The 21437-nt window shown below is 47.8% G+C and overlaps 3 protein-coding genes across 6 annotated transcripts; 1 reads left to right on the forward strand and 2 right to left on the reverse strand.

Moving 5' to 3' along the window:
* Positions 1–3399: 3399 nt before the first annotated feature.
* On the reverse strand, positions 3400–6693 carry LOC139354507 (uncharacterized). 3 transcript variants are annotated; one of them, XR_011605468.1, is made up of 8 exons: positions 6434–6693; positions 6153–6379; positions 6034–6091; positions 4385–5971; positions 4108–4330; positions 3989–4045; positions 3591–3926; positions 3400–3414 (listed from the first exon to the last, which is right to left on the reverse strand). XR_011605468.1 is itself a non-coding variant. In XM_070998746.1 (4 exons), the coding sequence occupies exons 2-4, from the start codon at positions 6223–6225 to the stop codon at positions 5728–5730; spliced, it is 375 nt and encodes a 124-aa protein (XP_070854847.1). In that variant the 5' UTR covers positions 6226–6379; positions 6434–6692; the 3' UTR covers positions 5065–5727. The 3 variants fall into 3 exon arrangements, 1 of the variants encoding a protein (XP_070854847.1); XR_011605467.1 differs by lacking the exon at positions 3400–3414 and having other exon boundaries at positions 3422–3926; XM_070998746.1 differs by lacking the exons at positions 3400–3414; positions 3591–3926; positions 3989–4045; positions 4108–4330 and having other exon boundaries at positions 5065–5971; positions 6434–6692.
* A 479-nt stretch (positions 6694–7172) lies between these two features.
* On the forward strand, positions 7173–13414 carry LOC139354506 (uncharacterized). The gene is made up of 2 exons (XM_070998745.1): positions 7173–8935; positions 12806–13414. The coding sequence occupies exons 1-2, from the start codon at positions 7963–7965 to the stop codon at positions 13270–13272; spliced, it is 1440 nt and encodes a 479-aa protein (XP_070854846.1). The 5' UTR covers positions 7173–7962; the 3' UTR covers positions 13273–13414.
* A 5511-nt stretch (positions 13415–18925) lies between these two features.
* On the reverse strand, positions 18926–20087 carry LOC139354037 (uncharacterized). 2 transcript variants are annotated; one of them, XM_070998278.1, is made up of 4 exons: positions 19840–20087; positions 19533–19772; positions 19414–19471; positions 18926–19351 (listed from the first exon to the last, which is right to left on the reverse strand). In XM_070998278.1, exons 1-4 carry the CDS (start codon positions 19952–19954, stop codon positions 19108–19110), a joined length of 657 nt encoding a protein of 218 aa, XP_070854379.1. In that variant the 5' UTR covers positions 19955–20087; the 3' UTR covers positions 18926–19107. The 2 variants fall into 2 exon arrangements, with proteins under 2 accessions (XP_070854379.1, XP_070854380.1); XM_070998279.1 differs by having other exon boundaries at positions 19533–19756; positions 19811–20064.
* Between the last annotated feature and the right edge of the window lie 1350 nt (positions 20088–21437).

The following is a 21437-nucleotide window of genomic DNA, read 5'->3' on the forward strand; positions in this document are numbered from 1 at the left end:
TCTCTGAGAGCGCCGAGTGCAGACAGATTATACGACAAAGAACAAGAGGGAACCTCCGAGTATCTGCCCTCTTTTTTTCACGACCGTTTTCGTCGTCAGTCCTCTAAGCTGCGCCGACTTCTCTGCTGACGTCAACAGCGGTACAGCGTTTTAGGCACAAAAAAAACAAAAAGTTTTTACCTTGAGCCCCCTCGTCACCGCGTCCCTACTTCAGAACTGAAGGGGACTAATACATTTTAGTTAAATTTGTTTTCTACCATAAAAAACTGAGCGCCCCACAGTGTTCGGCGGCTTGTGGGCGTTAGAGTGGCAGTGGGATATTTGCGTGACAAACTTGCGCTGCGTACAAGGCTACGAAATCTAAATCTGGAATCCCACTTCTATATCTATGATAGTTTCTGAGATATCAGCGTTCATATTTGCGATTTTTTCAAGATCGTGTGCGGCTTGTGGGCGTTAAGGTGGGCGTGGCAAACTTTTTTTTGGTTAATGGGAACAATAAATTTCAGTGAGTGAAATCTCATGAATCTGCATGCCTAATCCCAGTATTGTAGCTTTTTAAGTTCCCGTGATCACAGCGTTCATACGGACAGACATGGCTAGATCGACTCGGCTAGTGATCCTGATCAAGAATACCCTTTAGATCTGCAGTAGGCTCGGAGCGACTTGTCGATGGCAAAAATCTTTTTCGTTTTTTTGTGCCTAAAACTCTGTGCCGCTGTCGAAGTTTTTTTTAAACACAATAATGCTCCTAAAATATCGGACAGGCCGAAACTTGTCTTTAGCCTTTAATCTAATTTGTGCACCAGCAGATCCATCTTTTTTAAATCGTCAACAAAACAGAACAAGCCACGCTACATGCATTGCGGGTGACATTTAAAAACTTAGGTAACATTAAAAAGAATTAGATTTTCGACTAGTAAAACTCTACAATGAATTAGATTTTTCGACTAGTGACACTCTTAGCCGATCTAAGTACTAGGCTTTATAAATTAAATTGGTTTTTAAAGATCTAACTCGCTATAATAGGTAAAGCCTAGTACTCAAATCGGCTAAGAGTTTCACTAGTAGAAAAATCGTATTCTTTGTAGTGTGACCGAAGTTTTTAAAGTTCACTTGCAATGCATGTGGCATGGTCTTACTGTCAAGCGGGATGTTGTCGATAAACGGAAAACAAATCAATTGGAGCAATTTAAATGAGAAAAGCCTGCTGGTGCACAAAGAAATGAAAGTAAAAATAAATGAAATGAAATGAAATGATATGTTCAACGAATGTTTTTTTTTATGTAAATTAGAAGTTTAAGGCTACCTTCCCGTCCTACGGATGCTTCGACATTTTTCCCGCACCATCTGTAGTCCAGCTCCGAGTCCCAATAGGCATGTTGGACCTTGAGGAAACGGGGCCCAGATTGGGCACGGGGTTGATCCGCTGATACTGCAGGAAGTCGCCCAGCATCTTGGTAATGGCTGGTGATGGCTCCCCCAGATGTCCCTTAGCAAGCGACCTTATTTCCTCCTCCCTATAGAAGCCGGCGCGTCCTCCATCTCCGCTTTAGCTGCCAAGTAGCTGGTGGAGGTGGAGTTCTCAATGGAGAGCTCGTCGGAGATCGAGCGATGTCCCATGTTCCCTCCCACTGGGATTCGCTAGTGGATCTCCTCCAGCACTTCAACTATTCTGCGGATTTGCCCTGTTGTGGTATTGCTTCCTGTCGGTCAAGTCCCACAATAATAGGCAACAGCTTGGGTTAGGCCTCCTTTTTAATCTGTACCACCTTAAGCCGTTTTTGCGGTTTTTCTTACATTTTTATAACCGTTACTCGTGGAGTAAAAGGGTATACTAGATTCGTCGGAAAGTATGTAACAGGCAGAATAAAGCGTTTCCGACCCCATAAAGTATATATATTCTTGATCAGGATCACTAGCAGAGTCGATCTAGCCATGTCCGTCTGTCCGTCTGTCTGTCCGGATGAACGCTGAGATCTCGGAAACTATAAGACCTAGGCTATTGAGATTTGGCGTCCTGAGCTTCTTAAGCAGCGCAAGTTTGTTTCAGCAGAGTGCCACGCACACTCTAACGCCCACAAACCGCCCAAAACTGTGAGTCCTACAGTTTTGATGCTAGAATATAAATTTTAACTTAGTTGTATTGGTCTCGTCAATACCTATCGATTGATCCAAAAAAAAATTTGCCACGCCCACTCTAACGCCCATAACGCTTTAATATGTCTACCGCCGATAGGTGGCTCATTTTAATATCGCTTTGCTGTTTGCATATCTCCATTTAGCTGTGTAACGGGTATCTGATAGTCGAGGTATTCGACTATAGCGTTCTTCCTTGTTAATTTTTAAATTACCCACCGTTTCTGCACGAGCACCGCCAAAGATTAAACTTCTTATTCTTTGGGCCGCGGCTAACGGCGTTCATCAGAAGTTCACTCGCAAGATCTGGTATTTTTTCGGGTATTTCCTTAGCTCATCTGAGTACCGCGCTGAAAAACAGACCCGACGAAAAGCGTTAGCTACGTATTTGCCTCTCGCTCACTCCTACGGTTTTCGTCGACGTATAATAATAAGAGATATAATATAAAATAAGAGAAAAAGAAAACAGACTATCGTTGGATCGTTTAGATAGTCATCTGGGGGTGACGAAAAATACGGTGAATTTTTACCATAACTTCTCTACACCGTAAGTACTTACACCACTAACACCTATTGCTAGTTTCAAGGACAGCGAAGGAGAACTGCGAATCACCAGTAAGCGCGAAAGACTTAATGTGTGGAAAATGTTAAGGATTCAAAGCTGAGGCCAGATGGAATGGATAAGTTGACGTTCAACAATATACCCTATTATTTGGTTTAACATCGATGTTTCATCGTTTTTTTTTTTATTAAATCATCGAAAACATCGATTTTTCTCCACCTATATTAGCTAGTTTCGATAAGTACTTCCCGCGCGTGAAGTACAAATTGCGATTACATTCCATGACCCTACAAATGTTGCAACTTGTTTTTGTACATTATTATTTCGAGTTTTTAAGTTATTAATAGCCTCTGCACACATCCGCTTAAAATCGCTGTTGCAATTCTTGTTCACATAGACAATCGCTTCCGAAGGGAGAGGACGTGCAAACTGAATTTTTCCGAAAAAATTGTTGCAATTGGATTCGAATGGGAGCGACGTTATCGATAGGTTAGGTCGATAGGGCGATAGCTGCAGCAGCGGGATGAGTCTTGCGGGCGATCTGGCCATTTAAAGATTAGTCCCGGTTCGCTCTGGGATTACTTTAAATGGACCCATGAATCCAATGACCCAATTTTGAGAGAGGCCATGTAATATGGCGGGGGGTATGAACGATGATCAACAGATATCGAGATAGTCGCGGCCATACTGTCCAACAATCAAGGCAGATGCATCTAGGAGTGATAGTATAAATTTTCTTTGTGCTTTAAATTAAATAGTGAGTTGTGTTAAAGTTCTATAGTAGTTCGGTATTTAATATTTATCATTTATAAAGGCAGCCAGGGTCCCAATACAAAGGGCCCCGGAAGATTTATTTGGATTCTACTGACATCTGCGCGACTTGCCATACCTGCTAGCCCGACTTGGCTGCCCAGCAACCGGTGTCCGTTCGACCCGTACCAGCGACCAGCCAGAAAAGCCTTCCACAGTCGACGCCGACGACGTCAACATTTCCCGGTGAGTCCGTTCCGGCGTACCGCGTCCTCCTCCTCTCGGGGACTTCCAGCGGTCGCATTGCGGCGCTGAGAAGTATCGCCATTTTGTCTGGCAGCCGAATCTCGGACTGCCCGTGCACAACTCACCGGAGAGCGCCGTTTTCCCGTGTGGAGATCCGTATCGCTGCTGGCCTCCGACGGGAAGTCATCAGCCCGGGCTATCATCGCCTCCAGGCCCGGCCCAACAGCGGCTGAAATTAGGGAAATTTTGAATACACGTGTACCTCGATTATTTATTTTGATATCTACTTACCTGTTTGTGAGTTTATCCGGAGTTAGACCCGAGAGCCTTATTTGTCCTCGTTGTTTGCTAAAAATTAAAAAGGTCGCGAGCATTAGTTAAATGGTATAGCTTACAGTGCATTTACGTACCTTTTTGGCCTGTCCCTTCTTTTCCCCTGGAGCTCCTCAGGATTAGGATTACACACGCGCTTCGCACATGTTCCTTTGAGGGCCGCGTTTCCATGCGAGCTCTACCAATAAATGACTGGTAGAGCATAGTTTCCGCGGCGCCTGTACTCTTTTCCAGCAGAACGAATCCTCTGCTTTGACCGCGGAAATATCCGAGACGGCGGCCAGGTTTCGGTCTTAAAGGCTGAGGAAGGATAGATCTGTTAAGAGGAGCATGTATATAAACGATTGTACTTACGATATTTATTAAACCTTTGTAATACCCACAATGTGTAAGTAAGCTTTCCCAGTGGGGGAGATGGAACCGCAGTAGTCGCGAGGAGGGGGCTCCTGCCGACTGCGAATGGGTGGCGCACTGCAGCATCTTGAGGGCATCCATGGTTGGGTGGGAGCGCTTGGCTAGGACATCGATAGCCACCAAATGTAATCCATTTTTCCGTCAATATTTGTAGATTTTTGCTTTGTTTACGTTTTTTTTGTCATTAGTGATGACCGATAATTTAGTAATGTGAGACCATGAAGTATCGATATTTATGTTGCGAACTGTGGCATTAGGGGTACTCTGCCCTGAGGAACGACTGAGATAGCGGCACTGCCACCAAAAAAAAAAAAGCAGTTCGTAACATATTGGCGCCCAATTTAAACAAAATAAATTGTCGAGGCGACGACGTCTCGCCCATTTATGACCCTGACGCCCCCGCCATCACGACCTGTGGCTTGCAACATAGATTGCAATTGCTAGGGAGTGGTCACGGGGAAGTCAGCTGTGTAGGGAAGTTGGAAGTAGAACGGGAGGCGGGTCGGCGGACATGGCCGACGATTTGCTCCTGGTCACAGGTTTGCCAGTGGACCGGTGATGGCATCTTGGAGCAAACCAAGATTTGCATCACGGGATGCACTGAAGGAAATCAGTGATAATTTCTGTGATAGAGTAGTTTTAAAGCTTGTATTTTGTTATTTAATTATTTTAATGTTTTTTGTTAGGATGTTGGGTTCCTGGGTTTTTCTCCCCGTCCTGGATTTCTAATTTTATGTCGGTTGTAAACTTAATTGCGTAATCGTGACCCGTAGCAACCCTACGCGTTGCACGGTTACCCCGATTTAAAATAGTGTTGCAATTGGAGTCGAGTGGGAGCGACGTTATCGATAGTTTAGGTCGATAGGGCGATAGCTGCAGCAGCGGGATGAGTCTGGCGGGCGATCTGGCCATTTGAAGATTAATCCCGGTTCGCTCTGGGATTACTTCAAATGGCCCATGTATCCAATGACCCAATGTCGAGAGAGGCCATGTAATATGGCGGGGGGCGATGATCAGCAGATATCGTGATAGTCGCGGCCATACTGTCCAGCAATCAAGGCAGATGCAGCTAGGAGTTCTAGTATAAATTTTCTTTGTGCCTTAAATTAAATAGCAGCCGGGGTCCCAATACAAAGGGCCCCGGAAGAATTTATTTGGACTCTACTGACATCGCCATACTTCGACATACCTACCAGCCCGACTTGGCTGACCAGCAACCGGTGTCCGTTCGACCCGTGCCAGCGACCAACCAGGAAAGCCTTCTACAATCGACGCCGACGACGTCAACACTTCCCGGTGAGTCCGTTCCGGCGTACCGCGTCCTCCTCCTCCTCTCGGGAACTTCCAGCGGTCGCATTGCGGCGCTGAGAAGTATCGCCATTTTGTCTGGCAGCCGAATCTCGGACTGCCCGTGCACCACTCACCGGAGAGCGCCGTTTTCCCGTGTGGAGATCCGTATCGCTGCTGGCCTCCGACGGGAAGTCATCAGCCCGGGCAATCATCGCCTCCAGGCCGGCCCAGCAGTGGCTGAAAATTAGCAGAAATTAAATACACGTGTACATCGATTATATATATTGATATCTAATTACCTGTTTGTGAGTTTATCCGGAGTTAGACCCGAGAGCCTTATTTGTCCTCGTTGTTTGCCTAAAATTAAAAAGGTTGCGAGCATTAGTTAAATGGTTTAGCTTACAGTGCATTTACATACCTTTTTGGCCTGTCCCTTCTTTTCCCTTGGAGCTCCTCAGGATTAGGTGACCATACACACGCGCATCGCGCATGTTCCCTTGAGGCCCGCGTTTCCATGCGAGCTCTACCAATACATGGCTGGTAGAGCATAGTTCCCGCGGCGCCTGTACCCTTTCCCAGCAAAACAAATCCTCTGCTTTGACCGCGTAAATATCCGAGACGGCGGCCAGGTTTCGGTCTTAGAGGCTGAGGAAGGATAAATCTGTCAAGAGAAGCATGTGTATAAATGATTGTACTTACCATATTTATTAAACCTTTGTAATACCCACTATGTGTGAATAAGCTTTCCCAGTGGGGGAGATGGAACCGTAGCCGTAGTCGCGAGGAAGGGGCTCCTGCCGACTGCGAATCGGTGGTGCCCTGCAGCATCTTGAGGGCATCCATGGTTGGGTGGGAGCGCTGGGCTAGGACATCGATAGCCACCAAATGTAATCCATTTTCCCGACAATAATTTTAGATTTTTGCTTTGTTTACGTTTTTGCCCTTAGTGATGACCGATAGATTAGTAAAGTGAGACCGCGAAGTTATCGATACTTATGTTGCGAGCTGTGGCATTAGGGGTACTCTGCCCTGAGGAACGACTGAGCTAGCGGCACTGCCACCAAAAAAAAAAAGCAGTTCGTAACATATTTTCGCCCAATTCAAACAAAATAAATTGTCGAGGCGACGACGTCTCGCCCATTTATGACCCTGACGCCCCCGCCATCACGACCTAAGGCTTGCAACATAGATTGCAATTGCTAGGGAGTGGTGACGGGGAAGTCAGCTGAGTAGGGAAGTTGGAAGTAGAACGGGAGGCACGTCGACATTGCCGACGATTTGCTCCTGGTCACAGGTTTACCAGTGAACCGGTGATGGCATCTTGGGGCAAACCAAGATTTGCATCACGGGATGCACTGACGAGAATCTGTGATAATTTCTGTGATAGAGTAGTTTTAAGGCTTGTGTTCGGAGCAGATCGCCAGCGCCTAGTCATGCGCGCATAGGTGTACGACGGCACCTGCATCGCTCTCTGCTTATCTTTCGCCTTCTTTCTTATACCCTCAAAGCTGTCGCTTATCTATTCAGCAACTACTTTGTAAGCCTGCATATGTCTATATGAAGATCTTGGAGCCAAGCTTTTTGCACATTCACAGTCCGTCTGCCGCTCCGAATAAACGCTATACATTTTAATATAACCTATTCGTGCGTTATTAATTATAAATATAAGGGTGGCATATTTGTTGTCTTCCCCACAAACATTTGGTGACCCCGACGTGATAGCAGTTTTTATCGGAGTCTGCAGCTCGGTCTCGCGATTGTTTAATATAGTTTAAACAAACGCTTTGTTTCGCTGTCGTTACCGTGCATTCGGGCACAAACATACGAACACACATACATACATAAGTGCATATAAAAGTGCACAGCCGGCCGTTTGATTTTTTGTACATTTTGCGCTGTGAAAAAACACCGAAACTGTGTTGTGCAAATAATTCTTAACAAAGTGAATCGCATTTAATCTTTGTTAATAGCGCATATTACTTATATATATGTACATATAGCCATACATACATTCGTTTGCCAGTTACATATATCCGCTGTTGCTAGGCAGGCAATTTATCGGCAAGAACAACAACAACCAAGTTAAAGGTTCCGTTGCATCTCAGCGACGCTTGTTAACCTTCACGTTTTCGCGGTAAAGGGTATACGGTGTTTTGTGCCTCTAACGCGGTCGGACATTTTACTTTACTTCATTTTCATTTCATTTTTTTCTTTCTCGTGATTGAAAAATGTCTGATACGGAAAACTCGGTTCGGGCTCAAAATGAATCCACAAGTGACGTCGACTACTACCGAGTCAAAGCCCAATCTATTTTGCGGCAAATGAGCTCGATGAAATGCTATTTAAACGCTGATGCGGGTAATCAGTTTGACGAATCTGATTTGCTGGCTCGAATGGAATGGATCAATTCCTTAAACCAGGCATTTGATTCTGCGCAGACATCGTTGGAAAGACTGGACTTTGCAGAGATCTCGAGCGACCATCGGATTGAATTTGTAGAGGTTTTCATGGATGTGAAGGCGAAACTAAGCCGAGGCTTGGCTGCTCATCGCAAGTCACAATTGCCGGCTTCAACCGCGGCAAATTCAACATCTATTGACATCACTAATAATGCGGATCTTTCTTTTCGATCTAGAAAGCCTCGGTTGGCAAATTTGGAAATTGCTCGTTTTCATGGATCCTACTCTGAGTGGCCGGATTTTCTTGCGACTTTCACTACGGTCATCGGAAATGATGATGAGCTAAGCGACATTGAAAAATTACAATATTTGCGTTCGAGTTTGGGCGGCGTGGCTCTGGAAACCATACGATCGCTCGAACCCTCGAATGCTAATTTTAAAAAGGCTATGGATTTGCTGGTTAATCGATTTGATAATAAAGTTTTACACTTTCAGGCACATGTTCAGGCAATATTCGGTTTAAAGGGTGTCGAGAAGGGATCTTCGAAGGGTCTTCGGGAGCTGAGCGATTGCATGAATTCGCATCTGCGAGCAATTCGAACCCTGGCCAATACGCAACAAATTTTGGATGGACTTTTAATTCACATCGTCACTCGGAAACTGGATCAGAGGACGCGGGAAAAATGGGAAGAGGATTTGTCAATCACTGAGCTGTCTACCTGGGATGCTATGGAGTCGTTTTTGGAAAAGAGGTGCAGGATGATGGAAAACTTGGATCAAGCCTTGGTAACTCAAACACCAGGTCAGCAGGTGGGAAAAAACTTGCACAAATATAACCAAAATACACTTCATGCATCTGCTACTAACTCAAATCATTTGACATGCTTATTTTGCGATGCACGGGATCATTATTTGCCAAAGTGTCCTCGATTTTTAAATTTGAGTCCGAATCTTCGATATAGAGAAGCAAAGAAGTTGCACCTTTGCCTCAACTGTTTGCGCAAGGGGCATAGTTTGCAGCAATGCAAGTCGACTCACTGCAAGTATTGTCGCATGAAGCATCATTCATTATTACACATGAACCATGACCCATCCGCAACATCAACCTCATTTTCATCTCCATCATGCGATCCATCCTCGAGCTCTCAGCCATTACCATCTACTTCATCAGCATTAGTATCATGTTCGCATACATCATCGCATCCTGATCATCATTTACCAAGCCCTCCACCCAAAGCCTTAAATATTTTGCCGATCGACTACGTGTTGCTTCCAACTGCTATTATCTACGTCAGAAATAGAATTGGAGCATTTATGCCTTGCCGAGCAATTTTAGATTCGGCCTCCCAGCTAAACTTCATAACCTCTCGCTTAGCCAGCCAACTAAACTTGAATCACAGAAGATCGCAAACGTCGATTTCTGGGATAGGAGAATCTTCCATGATCTCTGATAAGACTGTCGATATTCTTGTGCAATCACGGGATGCAAGCTATCGAGCGGCATTCACAGCGGTTGTGACTCACAGTATTACTGATTATCAACCCCATTTCAATATAAATGCAACATCGTGGAGGATACCGCAAAACATTTCACTCGCTGACCCTAATTTCAATCAATCACAACGAATTGACCTTTTACTCGGCGCTGGGTTGTTTTTCGAAATAATTTTTATCGGACATATTCATTTGGATAGGGCTTTGCCAACTCTTCAGAACACCAAGCTTGGTTGGATAGTCTCTGGAGGGTTATCATCGAACATGCCAACTCATAAGTCGGTTTTACAAGCCAGCATCAAGGACCCAGCTGATTATTCCGATGACACACTTTCCGCCATTGTAAAGCGATTTTGGGAAATTGAGGACTTCACTTCGTCTAAGCCATCTTTGTTGCCGGAAGACTTGCGATGTGAGCAACTTTTTACTGAAAATTGCATTCGACTTGGAAACGGCCAATACTCTGTTCGTCTCTTGACCACTTCCGGATTCGAATCTTTAGGTGATTCTTATTGCTTGGCTCGTCGTCGTTTCAAGAGTTTGGAAGCTAAATTAGATAGAAACCCAGCCCTGAAAGCTCAGTATTCAGCATTTTTGAGGGAGTATATCGACCTAGGTCACATGTCTCTTGTAACTAAGGAACCGCCAGAAACACAATTCTTTTTGCCCCATCATTGCGTACATAAGCAGGAAAGCACGAGTACGAAGCTTCGTGTCGTTTTTGATGGATCTGCTAAAACAACTTCTGGTAGCTCTCTGAACGACTTACTTCTGGCAGGACCAACAATTCAACAAAAAATCTTCAATATACTGCTTCGCTTTCGATTTTTTAAAGTTGCCCTTTGTGGAGATATCTGCAAGATGTACCGTTGAGTGCGTGTTTCGTACCCGGATGATTTCTTGCAGTGCATCGTTTGGAGAGAGAGCTCCAGGAAAGAACTGAGTGTTTTTAAATTGAACACGGTGACTTACGGAACCAAGCCAGCTGCCTTCTTGGCTATAAGGGCCATGCATCAACTCTCTTACGATGAGGAGGAATCATTTCCTATTAGAGCAAAAATTGTTCGTAGAGATTTCTATGTGGATGATTTAATATCTGGTGGGGACTCAGTTGAGGAGGTGAGAGAAATTCGTCGTCAGGTGAAGGAATTACTGTCGCGAGGGCACTTTCCAATTCGCAAATGGTGTTCGAATGAGTCAGCAGCCCTGAAGGGAGAGTCTGAATGCGACAAGGAGCAGTTAATCAAATTTCACGATGGATCGGATGTCGCCAAGGCATTGGGACTAGTCTGGGATTCATCTTCTGATCAGCTCCTATTTCATTTTTCTCAACTGCCAATCAATCAACGACCCACTAAGCGGGTTGCATTGTCGACGATTGCCAAATTCTATGATCCACTCGGTTTAATAACTCCTATTATCACAAAATCTAAGATTTTTCTGCAATCTCTATGGAGTGCGAGCGTGGATTGGGATGATGCACTGCCAGAGCCCATTCTTTCGTCATGGGGGGAGTTGACCTCACAGTTATCGGTCGTACAGAACTTAAAATTCCCACGATTCGTACTGCAACCAAGGGCTTCCGTTGAGTTGCATGGATTCTGCGATGCTAGCATGTCAGCTTATGGAGCGTGTCTATACTTGCGATCGGAGACCAATGGAGAATCGAAAGTCCATCTGCTCTGTGCCAAGTCAAGGGCCTTAACAATTCCAAGATTAGAACTTTCCGCAGCGCTTTTATTGGCTGAGCTAATCGTAAACGCCAAGGAAGCCATAGATTTCGATTGCACCTTTCATTGCTGGTCGGACTCGTCCATTGTGTTGGCGTGGATTCGGCAACCTCCGAGGGAGTTTAACGTTTTCGTATCAAACAGAATCGCGAAAATTCAGGAGATGACGAAAGACATGTCTTGGCATCACGTTCCTACAAACTTGAACCCGGCAGACGTCGTATCGCGAGGATGTACCCCAAGAGAATTGTTGGAACATTCCCTTTGGGCTAACGGGCCTCCATTCCTTCTGCAAAGCTCGTAAAATTGGCCGTCCCTGCTAGACTCAGTAAAGGATCTTCCAGAGCGCCGTTCTGTGGCTCTAATTGGGGCCGTTTGCATAGCCAGTTCATCAAACTGCAAATTCCTCAACTCTTTCGATAAGTTGCAGCGCGTATTTGCATACATTTATCGATTCATTTCAAATTGCAGAGCCAAATCTGCGCCGTTAAAAGGTCGACTTTCGGTGGAGGAGATCAACTCTGGAACTGTACTTCTTCTGAGGAACATCCAACAGGTTAACTTGGCGAAGAAGTATGGATCTCTTAGCCAGGGCAAGCCGTTTCCACAGAAAAGCAAGCTGGTTTCGCTTAGACCTATACTCGGCTCCGATGGGTTACTTCGCGTGGGTGGAAGGCTTCAGAACGCAAACTTGGACTACGACACATGGCATCCGATACTGTTGCCCAAGGATCATCCAGTCACCAAGGCGATCATCGTTTATTATCATGAGAAATATTTGCATGGAGGATCGCAGGCGCTGCTTGCTGCATTACGGCAAAGGTACTGGCCGATTGGAGGCCGCAAGTTCGTCGCCAGCGTTATCAACAAATGCGTCCGATGTTTCCGAATGAAGCCAGTTACTTGGGAGCACGTCATGGGTAGCCTTCCAGCAAATAGAGTGCAGCCTAATCCAGCTTTTCATACCACAGGAGTGGACTATTGTGGGCCATTCTATCATAAAGCAGAGGCCAGAAATAAGGCACCCCACAAGTGCTATATCGCCGTCTTTGTCTGTTTTTCCACGAAGGCTGCTCATTTGGAAGTGGTCCAGGATCTCACGACGGATTCTTTCATCGCAGCGCTGAGGAGATTCATCAGCCTTAGAGGCAGTCCGCGTACCATTTGGAGCGACAATGCTACAAACTTTGTCGGTGCAAAGAGAGAGCTTGCCGAGCTGAAAGAGCTCTTTTTGAGCGAGCAGCACACAGCATCGATATCTTCCGTCTGTTTAGCTGATGGGATCGATTGGAAGTTCATCCCTCCGCGTGCCCCGCACTTCGGTGGTTTATGGGAGGCCGCTGTGAAGTCAGCTAAATTTCACTTCACTTCACACATCGATGAATTAAGAACTCTTGCATATGAGATTTCTGCCATCCTTAACTCCCGTCCACTCTGTCCAATTTCAGAAAATGCTGAAAGCCTTGAGGTGCTAACACCGGCGCATTTCCTGAAGGTTTCCAGCTACACTAAGTTTCCTGAGCCTGGCATTACTCATCTCCGCGAAGACCGCCTCAGCAGATGGCAGCGGGTTACCCAGATGCAGCAACATTTCTGGAAAAGGTGGAGCAGCGAGTATTTGTCCCTACTTCAAGAGAGGAGCAAGTGGCGCGTCGAAACGTCTAACATCAAGGTTGGACGCATAGTTTTGCTTAAGGAGGACAACGTTCCACCCTTGAGATGGCAGCTTGGGTGCATCCAAGAAGTCATACCCGGCGGGGACGGAGTCATCAGAGTAGCTATGGTCCGTACAGCTACGGGTCTGATCAAGAGAGCCGTCGCCAAGCTAGCCGTTCTGCCCATCGATTCCGAGATAGTTGGAACCTTACCTCTTCCAACGGGGGGAGTATGTTCGGAGCAGATCGCCAGCGCCTAGTCATGCGCGCATAGGTGTACGACGGCACCTGCATCGCTCTCTGCTTATCTTTCGCCTTCTTTCTTATACCCATAAAGCTGTCGCTTATCTATTCAGCAACTACTTTGTAAGCCTGCATATGTCTATATGAAGATCTTGGAGCCAAGCTTTTTACACATATACAGTCCGTCTGCCGCTCCGAATAAACGCTATACATTTTAATATAACCTATTCGTGCGTTATTAATTATAAATATAAGGGTGGCATATTTGCTGTCTTCCCCACAAACAGCTTGTATTTTGTTATTTATTTATTTGAAATGTTTTTTTTGTTAGGATGTGGTGTTCCTGGGTTTTTCTCCCCGTCCTGGACTTCTAATTTTATGTCGGTTGTGAACTTAATTGCGTAATCGTGACCCGTAGCAACCCTACGCGCTGCACGGTTACCTCGATTTAAAATAGAAAAAGAGGGCGGGAAAGAAAAGCCAACAGAAGCCAAACCGAGCCGATGTCCTTAACTGGCGGCTGTCACCACGGGTGATAGTTAGTCCAGTTGACGAACGGCTAGGCGGAGACGGGTAAATAGGATTTTTGGAAAAAGCGCAAGACAGTTAGGTCGGAAGCCCACCGGCGAGGGTCAGTTCCATCTCCCCAAATCAAGAGTAGAGGAAGAAAAATATAATAAAAAAATTTAGGAGATTTTGAAAGGTGTTGGATAGTGAGGAATATTTGGTTATTGTTATTTATTTTTGCTGTTAGTTATTTTCGTATTTATTTTGATATTTATTATATATTATAGTATTTATTTGTTGTCTTATTTATTTATTTATTTATCACATTTATCAGCGTATTAGTAGTTATTAAGTATTTATTTAAAATTTCTCGGGAGGTATGTCCGAAAGTAAGGACGCCAGGGATAGGCACGGCCACCAGCTCAGATCGATGGGTCCTCCTGGCGACGACAAGGACGATGTCTGGTCCACGGACGTAGAGAGTGCTGCTGGGTTGCCGCGGATATCGCTGGCTGGGGGTTTACCCAGAACGCCGGTAGGCGGTAGTGCGGTGGATCGGATTCGGGATCAACCGGCGGATCTGGAGCACCATCGGTCGCCCAGGGTCCTGGATTTCAAAGCTATCGTCGAGGCGCAGGATCGACTTCTGGTTCCGGAGCAGACGGCACCACAAAAGCTGAACACGGAACGGGATACAGCGGCGGAGTCGGCGATGAACGCAGCTCTGGCACAGGCTGCCCAAACCTATCGCGCGTCACAGGAGGTAGGAGTGAGCCAGGCGTTGCGGGAAGAAATCAAGTTGTTAAACGACGTCCATAGGCCAGCCGAGAGCAAACTGCAGCCGCTTCAGGAGAGCACGAGTCGCCAAGTGTCGATGGTGCCCACCCCGTCGTGTCCAGAAGGCGGCGCAAATGGCCCAGCGGAGATTCAGCAGCGGCAGGATACAGGAGGATGCTACCGAAGGCCGCCGGAATTGCCACCCAGGCAGCGACCTCGACTCTCCAGGGATCGACAGGAGTCTGAGCCAGGAACCCGAGTATCATCCGACAGGCAGGAGCGATCGCCACGCACGGCCATGGCGCATCGAGGACGGCGTATTTTCGGGACGAGCCGCGGTTATACGCCAACGCGTGAGCCGGCAACGGAAACCGCTACATCCGAGTGGACCGCTGGAACCTCTCATTCGGCGGAAAGGAGTTCCTGCAGTGGCAGCACCAGTGTCCGTGGAACGAAGTTCTGCGAAACTTCCACGTACTCCTATCCGGCAGAGCGAAGGAGTGGAATTGGGTACACGTACGCCAATCCAGAGTGGACACTTGGGCCCAGCTGCGCACGGCTTCGATGGATCGGTTCCGTGGTCACCACGAAAGGATGCCTGAGCTACTTCAGCGTGACCAACAGCCGGGAGAGAGCGCGGATGACTACATCCATTCCATGCAACAAGTCGCCTCACGCCTGAAAACTCACGGTGGACGAACTTCGGTAGGAGTGTTTCGGTCGTCGAGGGCGCCCTGCTTACTTGCAGCAGAGCAAGTTGACGAAGTCGACGAGCAGCGAAACCTGGAAGTGGACGAGCTTCGTGGACGTGTCCGAAAACCATTCAGGCCAGGTTGCTGGAATTGCCGGGCTGCGGAGCACGGATTCCAGGATTGCGAGCAGACCGGGCGTAATTTATCCGAAATGTCCCGATTGCGCGGAAAACGGTCGGCTGGGCAGTCCGAAAGCGGCAAAAACTGTCGAGAGCTCGTGGAAACGCTGGGAGTTACCGTCCAACCGTATTTTTCGGTAGTCCGAACGGCTTCTGGCGAGGATCGATCCATCATCGGACGCTTGGAGCTGCCTGTGAGGTACAAAGGCGTAAGTAAGCCGGTCACGTTCTACCTGTGCCCATACCTGGAACAAACGGCGTACTTCGGAGTCGACTTCTGGCGAGCCTTCGGACTAGCTCCAGCCGTCGTGGGGAAGCCGGCGACGAGAGGCGTCAAGGCAGCGGAGGAAATCCATGCCAGCCAGATGAAACACTATGCCGACCAGGAAGATGAGGACGAGGTAAGGGAGGAACCGGAATCCTGGAGCCTTTCTGCCTAGGAAAAGCTGGCGTTAGGCAAGGTCAAGGAGGAGTTCCTTACCTTTGAAAGGGACGGCCTCGGAGTCACCAGCATGGAGAGGCATTCCATTGAACTGATGGAAGGAGCTCGGGTATTTAAGGATCGTTCGTATCCGATGTCTCCGGCGAAGCAGAAGGTGGTCGAAGACGAGATCGACAAGATGTTGGAGCTGGGTGTCATCGAGGAGAGCAAAAGCCCGTGGAGCACTCGCTCAACAGTGGTGTCGAAGCCAGGGAAAGACCGGTTCTGCCTGGATGCCCGGAAGTTGAACGCCTTGACTATCAAAGACGCATACCCTCTGCCCAGTATAGAAGGAATCCTCTCCAGAATAGATCAGACGCATTACATCTCCAGCTTTGACCTGAAGTTTGCATTTTGGCAGATCGAACTGGATGAGAAGAGCAAGGAGTACACTGCGTTCACGGTTCCAGGCAGGCCGTTGTACCAATTCCGAATGATGCCGTTCGGACTGTGCAACGCGGCACAACGCTTGGTGCGACTCATGGATCGGGTGATACCAGCGGAGCTTAGATCCAACGTCTTCGTCTACTTGGACGACCTGCTAATCCTGGCTCCAGACTTTCAGACGCACCTGAAATACTTGCGTCGGGTAGCCCACAGTCTCAAATCAGCCGGATTGACCATAGGGTTAAAGAAGTCGAAGTTTTGCTTCAAATCTTTGACTTACCTAGGGTTTATAGTCGGAGGTGGACTGCTGCGGATGGATCTTGGACGTGTTACGGCAATCCAGAAGATGCCTTACCCGAAATCCATGAAGGAAGTACGTGCCTTCCTCGGCACAGCGGGATGGTATCGACGGTTCGTCAAGAACTTCGCTACGCTAACCGCACCACTCTCCGAGTCCTTGAAGAAGGCTGGAAACACAAAGTTTTCCCTAAGTCCCAGCGCCACCCAGGCAGTGGATGACCTAAAGTTGGCCTTGACGAGCGCGCCGGTCCTGGTTCATGCGGATTTCAAGAAGCATTTCTTCATCCAGTGCGACGCATCCCACGTTGGCGTCGGCGCGGTATTGTTTCAGCGGAACCAGGACGGAGACGAGCAGCCCATCGCGTTCTTCTCGGCCAAGATGAACAAACACCAGGTTAACTACTCGGTCACGGAAAAGGAATGTCTGGAGGCCATCCTAGCTATTCGGAAGTTCAGACCGTATGTGGAAGGGATGCCCTTCACATGCATTACCGATCACGCCAGCCTTAAGTGGTTGATGACAATGAAGGATCTTTCCGGACGACTCGCAAGGTGGTCTCTCCACGATACGATTTCAGCATCGAACATCGCAAAGGCAGCGAGAACGTAGTCGCCGACACCCTATCCCGCATCATCGAGGAAGTCCGGATAGATCCAACGGAGTTACTGGGATTCGAGACGACCGAATTTGCTGCGGAGGACTATAAGGAATTAGTGCAAGACGTGGAGTCCAACAGGGAGCACTTACCGGACCTCAAGGTGGATGGCGGACTCATCTTCAAGCGCATGAGTAACCCCAAAATGGACGAAGAATTGGAAGGATCCGAATGGAAGCTGTGGATCCCGAAAAGCCTGACGCACAGCTTGGTAGAGCGTACTCATTCGGACCCCAAGGCTGGCCATGGTGGGATGACGAAGACCTTGGAGATCCTGCGACGCCAGTTCTATTGGCCAGGGATGACCATCCAGGTACGGGAATACGTCCGGAGTTGCGATGTGTGCAAGGAATCCAAAGCGCCAAACTTCCGGATGCAGGTCGGAATCGGAAGAAGGGTAGAGACGGAGAGGCCATTCCAGAAACTGTACATCGACTTCCTGGGCAAGTATCCGAGGTCCAAGAGTGGACACGCCTGGATATTTATCGTGGTGGACCACTTCTCGAAGTACACCTTCTTAAAGGCGATGAAGGAGGCGACGGCGTCGAACGTTGTAAATTTCCTGGTAAACGAGGTATTTTACAAGTTCGGGGTGCCTGAGACGATACATTCGGACAACGGCAAACAAATCGTATCCAAGGCGTTTGAGGAGATGATCGATGGCTTCGGTGTACAGCACATGAGGACTCCCGTATACTCACCACAGAGCAATGCCGCGGAGAGGGTAAACCGAAACGTCTTGGCCGCAATTCGCAGCTTCTTGGACGAAGATCACCGGGAATGGGATGCACATTTTCCGGAGATTGAGGTGGCCATCCGAAACACTGTCCACTCAGCCACAGGGGAAGCGCCGTTCTTCACTGTATTCGGCCATCACATGTTCCTCAACGGTTCCAGCTACAAACTAGCCAGACGACTCAGGTCTCTGGTCGACCATGAAATGGCCGGAATGCAGACCAAGGACAAGCTTCGGGTTATCCACGCCAAGGTGCAGGAGCAACTGGAGGGTGCATACCAGACGAGCCGGCAGCGCTACGATAAGCGAGCCCGTACGCTGCTCGCCAAGCCAGGCCAAGAAGTCTTCCGCCGCAACGCCAAGTTTGCTGGCAAGTTCCTTAAAGCCAGGGTGGTCAAATCCGTCGGCAGCAATGCATACCTGCTGGAGGATCTCCAAGGCCGCAGTCTGGAAGTGTATCACGCCAAAGACATCCGGTTGTGACCGTATACTAGCATCGCGATCACATCTGCAATACTTCCCGTCATGCGTGGGCCCCGCGTTAGGCGCCGATCGAACTGCAGGATGGTATCAGTGCCGTGTTGAATCCCATCGTATCTCCAAAGCTACCAATTATTTCATCGTTCTGCAGAAACTCCGGGCAGCGCCCCTCGAAATCTTTGGTTGATGTTGCAATGGAGTCGAGTGGGAGCGACGTTATCGATAGTTTAGGTCGATAGGGCGATAGCTGCAGCAGCGGGATGAGTCTGGCGGGCGATCTGGCCATTTGAAGATTAATCCCGGTTCGCTCTGGGATTACTTCAAATGGCCCATGTATCCAATGACCCAATGTCGAGAGAGGCCATGTAATATGGCGGGGGGCGATGATCAGCAGATATCGTGATAGTCGCGGCCATAATGTCCAGCAATCAAGGCAGATGCAGCTAGGAGTTCTAGTATAAATTTTCTTTGTGCCTTAAATTAAATAGCAGCCGGGGTCCCAATACAAAGGGCCCCGGAAGAATTTATTTGGACTCTACTGACATCGCCATACTTCGACATACCTACCAGCCCGACTTGGCTGACCAGCAACCGGTGTCCGTTCGACCCGTGCCAGCGACCAACCAGGAAAGCCTTCTACAATCGACGCCGACGACGTCAACACTTCCCGGTGAGTCCGTTCCGGCATACCGCGTCCTCCTCCTCCTCTCGGGAACTTCCAGCGGTCGCATTGCGGCGCTGAGAAGTATCGCCATTTTGTCTGGCAGCCGAATCTCGGACTGCCCGTGCACCACTCACCGGAGAGCGCCGTTTTCCCGTGTGGAGATCCGTATCGCTGCTGGCCTCCGACGGGAAGTCATCAGCCCGGGCAATCATCGCCTCCAGGCCGGCCCAACTGTGGCTGAAAATTGGCAGAAATTAAATACACGTGTACATCGATTATATATATTGATATCTACTTACCTGTTTGTGAGTTTATCCGGAGTTAGACCCGAGAGCCTTATTTGTCCTCGTTGTTTGCCTAAAATTAAAAAGGTCGCGAGCATTAGTTAAATGGTTTAGCTTACAGTGCATTTACATACCTTTTTGGCCTGTCCCTTCTTTTCCCTTGGAGCTCCTCAGGATTAGGTGACCATACACACGCGCATCGCGCATGTTCCCTTGAGGCCCGCGTTTCCATGCGAGCTCTACCAATACATGGCTGGTAGAGCATAGTTCCCGCGGCGCCTGTACCCTTTCCCAGCAAAACAAATGCTCTTTGACCGCGTAAATATCCGAGACGGCGCCCAGGTTTCGGTCTTGGAGGCTGAGGAAGGATAAATCTGTCAAGAGAAACATGTGTATAAATGATTGTACTTACCATATTTATTAAACCTTTGTAATACCCACTATGTGTGAATAAGCTTTCCCAGTGGGGGAGATGGAACCGTAGCCGCAGTCGCGAGGAAGGGGCTCCTGCCGACTGCGAATGGGTGGTGCCCTGCAGCATCTTGAGGGCATCCATGGTTGGGTGGGAGCGCTTGGCTAGGACATCGATAGCCACCAAATGTAATCCATTTTCCCGACAATAATTGTAGATTTTTGCTTTGTTTACGTTTTTGCCCTTAGTGATGACCGATAGATTAGTAAAGTGAGACCGCGAAGTTATCGATACTTATATTGCGAGCTGTGGCATTAGGGGTACTCTGCCCTGAAGACGACTGAGCTAGCGGCACTGCCACCAAAAAAAAAGCAGTTCGTAACAATAGAAAAAGAGGGCGGGAAGGAAATGCCAAGAGGAGCCAAACCAGCCGATGTCCTTAACTGGCAGCTATCACCACGGGTGATAGCTAGTCCAGTTGACGAACGGGTAGGCGGTGACGGGAAAATAGGAGTTTTGGAGAAAGCGCAAGACAGTTAGGTCGGAAGCCCACCGGCGAGGGTCAGTTCCATTTCCTGTAACGGCGCCTGTAGCGACTGGCGAACCTAGGTTCAGCCTGAAAGCCTACTATACAGGGTCCGCTTAAATATAGTTTTGAACAGCTGAGCCAGGGTGGTCTTGGAAAGTTCTAGTTTTGACACCTGTCGGTCGTCATATGATACATATTTCCGCCAAGAGCCTCGCTGGTATCCAGCCGATTCCAGATAAGTTCTTCTTATTTTAACCTGCGAGAGAAACGGACGTGCCAGCAGCTCAAAATTTAAATTTCAATTAAAAGACTAAAAGTCCGAAATATATATTTTTTGAGTGGTATCCAGTATTTTTGAGTGGCATCCAGTATTTTTGAGTGGCATCCAGTATTCTAAGTGGTGTTTAGCACTCAGTGTGGCTGCCAGCTATTAAAGCTAGCCAGCGAATAAAGCTTAAAGTATTTTTTGAGATTCCGGGTGGAAAACCCAGCCAGTGCTGCCACAAGTTGCCGCCAAAGGCGCATCTTATTAAATCGGCCAATTTACTAGACGATTTATCACCTCAAGAAGGCCAAAATAAATATCGGGGCTCAATCGTCAGGTTGGCCCGCGAGGAATGATTTGGAGAGACTAGTGCCCTGAAGTACCCCCATCTACTATCTACCTATCTACGGGTCATGTAGTGCCGGCCAAGAAGTGGAGTTTTACTTAGAGCGGACCAGATGGCAGTTTAATTCAATTATATAACCTGTCCCGATGCCCATCATGCTGCGCATCCGTACACCAGCCGAGTTTTAAGGGGTGCGCGTAGCCGTCTGGGAGGTTTCCGAGTAAAATATCGCTGCCGCAGATTTAGGGATTTATACCCGTTTATGTTTTAAAAGCGCCGCGTGTGTGAACGGCCTTAACCTAGCATGGCACAACCGGGTTTAACCTTAATGGAGATAAAAACTCTCTTTCGTATTGAATCAGTCCTAACCCTGTTATATAACCAACGCGCTTTGAGAAACCGAATTTAAGAATTAATGTGAAAAGAAAATCAATGAAATCAAAGATATGTAGACCATAAAGCAAACAATAATTTTTCGTAAAGCCTC

The sequence above is a fragment of the Drosophila suzukii genome (assembly GCF_043229965.1).
Source record: "Drosophila suzukii chromosome 2 unlocalized genomic scaffold, CBGP_Dsuzu_IsoJpt1.0 scf_2c, whole genome shotgun sequence".
NCBI lineage: Eukaryota > Metazoa > Arthropoda > Insecta > Diptera > Drosophilidae > Drosophila > Drosophila suzukii.